Genomic DNA, 4,481 nt, shown 5'->3' with positions numbered 1-4,481 from the left:
TGTCAACAAAAATTCGGCGAAAAAGCGCGTACCATCTCCAAGCATATTACTTGTATGTGTGTCCCTGCCCGTGTATTTGTCCGCACTAATTTTATGGTCCAGAACAAATGAAACAATAAATCCAGCCGCCGGGTGCAACCCTTTGCTTATTCTCCTCACCCGCCCGCCGGCATTCTTTATCTCGTCGCGATGCGTGCGCGTACATGTGCGTCTGCTGTTTGCATAGCGCCAAAGTTATAGCCCGTAAAGGAATTCAAACCGCGGAGGGCCCATCAGCGAGTGTGTGTGAGCGCGAATTATCGTCTCGCCAGCTCCACTTTTCCGCGCCGAATCCATAAATAAACATTGGGAAGACGAACGCTGCACGCCCGAATAATGCCGGGCACGCGTTTTCATTTGGACCTCGAGGCCGTAAACTGAAACATTTCGTCGGCCGTGGCAATTTGGCGCAATGAAAGAGAGGCTGTCGTTATCCCCGGCGGAGACGATATGAATATATATGCAGACGCATGTATAAGACAAAGGAGACAATCTTGCATGTCGAAGAATTTGCATATCACACTCGGTGTCACATGTGTGTGCGGGGCCGCATTGCTCGGATACTTTTATGCAGATGAAAAGAATTTTTAATACGCCTCACTCACGCCGAGGGACTCAATTTCTCGTGTGTCTCGCGAGAAGGCGTAAAGTCTCTGCACGCGGGTCGATCGACGCGTTATTTACCATAATAATAAGAATTTAGCCTGGGTGTGTGTACAGACGAACCGAGGAATGGGATGATATCGGCGCGTCGTGTTGCCGAGAGCAAGGGTTGCGAAATTTATGACCGGAAGGAAAGGATAAATTAGCGGTGGTATTGTAGAACACACACTCTCGGTACTTATAGCGGCAGCAACTCTAGTACGCGATGTAAGGAAGCTGAAATTGCCGGTTTTGTGTACAGTGCACACTTTCCCAGCACGATTGTAAATATTGAAACGGAATAAAATTGTTCATAGTTTTTAACAACCATGCTATGTAATTTTGGTTTTTATTGAATTAATTCACAAATTTATTTACAAAATCTAAATAGATATTGCTTTCAAAGTATAAAATCATATCAAATTTTCACTGTTAGATCCAAAATATTTTATTATGCTCCACAGAGCTATGCTTTTTTATTTATTTAATTAAAATAATTCATTTTATTCATATTTTCAGTCACAAAATAATCAAAACTTTTTTTAAGAAAGATAATTATAAGTCTTCAATTGTGATTTTTATATTGAACTTATCTTCAACAATACTCAAAAAGCAAGAATAAATAATTTGTGCTTTGTTAAAATTGGTGATTGTTGGAGATTTCAAAACTCCACAAAGTCTTGTGGGTTGAGAATGTGGAAAGGATGGCCGAAAAGTTCTGCCCAGCCAGCCCAGAGATTGCCAAATTCAAAGGTTCAGGACACCACCACCTCGAAACCGCCAAGAAAACGCTCCTTCCGAAAGCCATCCATCTGCATCATGGCCAACCAGGCCATCGTCAAAAAAGCAGCCGACCGACTGGAGCTGGTTGAGGTCGGCGAGAATTCTGCTTGGAACGTCTTGTGGACAGATCAACCCATCACTGTCCAGCAGTGCCTGTCCATGGAGCGCTTCCAGATGGTCAACTACATTCCTGGCATCAGCGAAATCACCCGGAAAGACTTGCTGGCCAGGAATCTCACCAGAATGCAGAAGATGTTTCCAGAGGACTACGACTTTTTCCCTAAAACCTGGTGGCTTCCCGCTGATCTTAAAGTATTTAAAAAAAAATTATTATTATCTTGTTATTTTGAAATTTTGTTACAGGAGCTGACGCTGTTTTCTCGCCAAAATCGTGGCTCCGTCTACATCGTGAAGCCGGGCAGCAGTTCTCAGGGTCGAGGAATTTTCATCACCAAGTGTCTGGGCGAGCTGGAGAGTTTGCAGCAGTTTGTCTGCCAGGCCTACATCGCCAGACCTTTACTCATCGACGGCTTCAAGTTTGACATGCGCATCTACGGCCTGATCACGACCTGTGACCCTCTGCGTCTGTATCTCTACAACGAAGGCATCGCCCGATTTGCAACGCAGAAGTACGAGGTGCCGGGCAACAACAATCTGCACAACGTCTTCATGCACCTGACCAACTATTCGATCAACAAGCACAGTTGCGAGTTTGTGAGCGGCGAGGATGGCAGCAAACGCAGAATTTCGACCATCAACGCGTGGATGCAGACTCAAGGTTTTGACGTCGGCCTGATTTGGAACACGATCGACGACGCCATCATCAAAACCGTGATTCCTGCATCCGAGAATCTGAAGAGGCAGTACAAAATGTCCTTCCCAAGGTGAGTAAAAAAGTAATTATATTTTTATTTAAAAAAAAAAATGTATATATAAAAATAAAAATCAATAAAATGCATTTTATAAATATATTGAATAAATGTATTTTCAGACACCCTCAAGGTTGCTTTGTTTTGTTGGGCTTTGACGTGCTGCTGGACGCTGACCTGAAACCACACATCCTCGAAGTCAATCGGTGCCCCAGTCTAAACATTGATTCTCCTATGGACGAAGAGGTCAAGGAGCAGCTGCTGGTGGACATCTTCACTCTGCTAAATCTGGGTCGTCTTGACCAGCACAGAGTGAAAGACCAGGAGAGGAAGAGACTGTTCGAGTCGAACCAGTTGACCATCAAGAAAATTGCCCAGAAAGTTGCAAATGCTCCTCAGAAAGAGAATGATGAGGATGATTCAAAAATCCAGGCCGACGCTTTAGAGGCTTGTTTGAGGGCCCAGGTTGAGTGGGAGGAGCAGAACTTGGGCAACTTCCGCATCGCCTATCCCAATGTTAATAGCGAGGAAAAATACTCCAAATTCTTCTCAGCAGCAGACGTAAACAGTTCCCTCTTTCAAGAAACAGTTGCCTCAAAGGCCAGAAAGGCGATGGTCTTGAAAAGTCTGCAGGTGGTTGAGGAGGAAATTGCACCAGCCTTTGAAGACTTCAGCCTCAAGGAGGAAGAAATCAAGCTGAATGGGAGCACCGTGTCTCGTGGACGAATCACCGCTCTCAACTCATTCGAGCCTTCCTTCATCAACTTGGCTGAGGAGCGCGAGCGAGTCAGAGAAATGGACAAAAGGGATTTTCTGGTCCAATCTTTCAACCTGAGGGCCTACATCGTCGAGGCAATGAGACAGAATGGACTGCTCAGGCAGCTTGAAATCGAAGAGCCAAGGAAGCTGGAAAAGTCCAAATTCGCTGTTTTGCCAAAAATTCAACCTGATTTCATGCCATTCGAAGCAGGATTTCACCACTTTTGAGAGAAAATGTGCCCTGTATAAACGAAAACTTTTGTTACAAGTTAATTACATTTAAAGCTGACTTAAAAATGCATATTATTAATTTGAGAAACATAAAGTTTAATTAATAAAAGTCATATTTTAATATAAAAAATTAATAACTGAATTACATCCAATTACAAATTGAAAAAAATATGCTAAATAAATATTTCCTCCTTTTAACAGGCCGGTTTTTTGCTTCAACTGAGGCGATCGTCATATGTATTTAAAATACCATGGCTATGTGTCTCGGGATTACTTGTAAAGAATCGATCGTGGAACATTATGAGAAGGAAAGATAAACGCTGAGCTCTTTTAAATAAAAACTCCAACACGAGACATCAGTCTCGGCGCGACCGTCTCTAGCTAAATGCATGCGCACATGTATAGACGGCAGAAGGACAAATGTTGTATGGGCCAAGAATTTATCCCGACGTAAATTAATGTGCGTGATTAAAGCGATCAGGCTTTACTCTCGCTGCTCGCTGCTTTTTTACTTTTATAGATCCGTGGCCATCTTTCATTCCGGCGCTCACTTCACAGATAAATGTACAAGCCGATATATCAGCCGGCGCGGCACTAAATTACAAAATTGTTGTCTTTGGAAAGGCCATTGGATTTATTTTCCGAATAAATCGAGCGTGCAGCCCGCGCTGATCGTGACCAAATTTAATTATTCGCGTTCGCATAAATATCCAGCGAAATCGGTGCCCACTAATTGAATGCAATCGTGTCCCGCCGATACCAGTGTAGGTTATTGTTTTCTATTGAGCAATGCCGCCCTGTAATAAGTAATATAACAATAATCGGCGGCCCACAAAAGGTAGTAAAACCGCTCGAGCGGCGAATTGTTATATTGCGCTTCACACCGTGAGCGCCGGAATTTGATGTTGTTCGACCCCACAAGCCGATCGGGAGAGAAATAAAGTGCCACGGGGAAAATAAATCGGCTCAATTTGTGCATGGAGAGGCACACGAGCAGTAAATATAGCAATTATCCTGATGAGCGGTATCGAAGTCTTTGATTACCCACCCGATACACATGAAGTGCATCTCTGGAGGAAAAAAATCTAGAGCATCTAAATTATTTGACACATACATCTCGAGCCAATTATTAATTTAAAAGAATTTTAAAATTATAAT

General features: G+C 43.2%; 1 protein-coding gene across 1 annotated transcript; it reads left to right on the top strand.

The window, feature by feature from the left end:
• The first annotated feature begins 1,374 nt into the window (after positions 1-1,374).
• On the top strand, positions 1,375-3,320 carry LOC132205249 (tubulin polyglutamylase TTLL6-like). The gene is made up of 3 exons (XM_059634201.1): positions 1,375-1,776; positions 1,828-2,348; positions 2,456-3,320. Exons 1-3 carry the CDS (start codon positions 1,375-1,377, stop codon positions 3,318-3,320), a joined length of 1,788 nt encoding a protein of 595 aa, XP_059490184.1.
• Positions 3,321-4,481: the final 1,161 nt, after the last annotated feature.

This window comes from Neocloeon triangulifer, unplaced genomic scaffold (genome assembly GCF_031216515.1).
Source record: "Neocloeon triangulifer isolate White Clay Creek 2 clone unplaced genomic scaffold, ASM3121651v1 ptg000002l, whole genome shotgun sequence".
NCBI classification, from domain to species: domain Eukaryota; kingdom Metazoa; phylum Arthropoda; class Insecta; order Ephemeroptera; family Baetidae; genus Neocloeon; species Neocloeon triangulifer.
The sequence above is the reverse complement of the archived record's forward strand: the minus strand, read 5'-3'. Positions and strand labels throughout refer to the sequence as shown.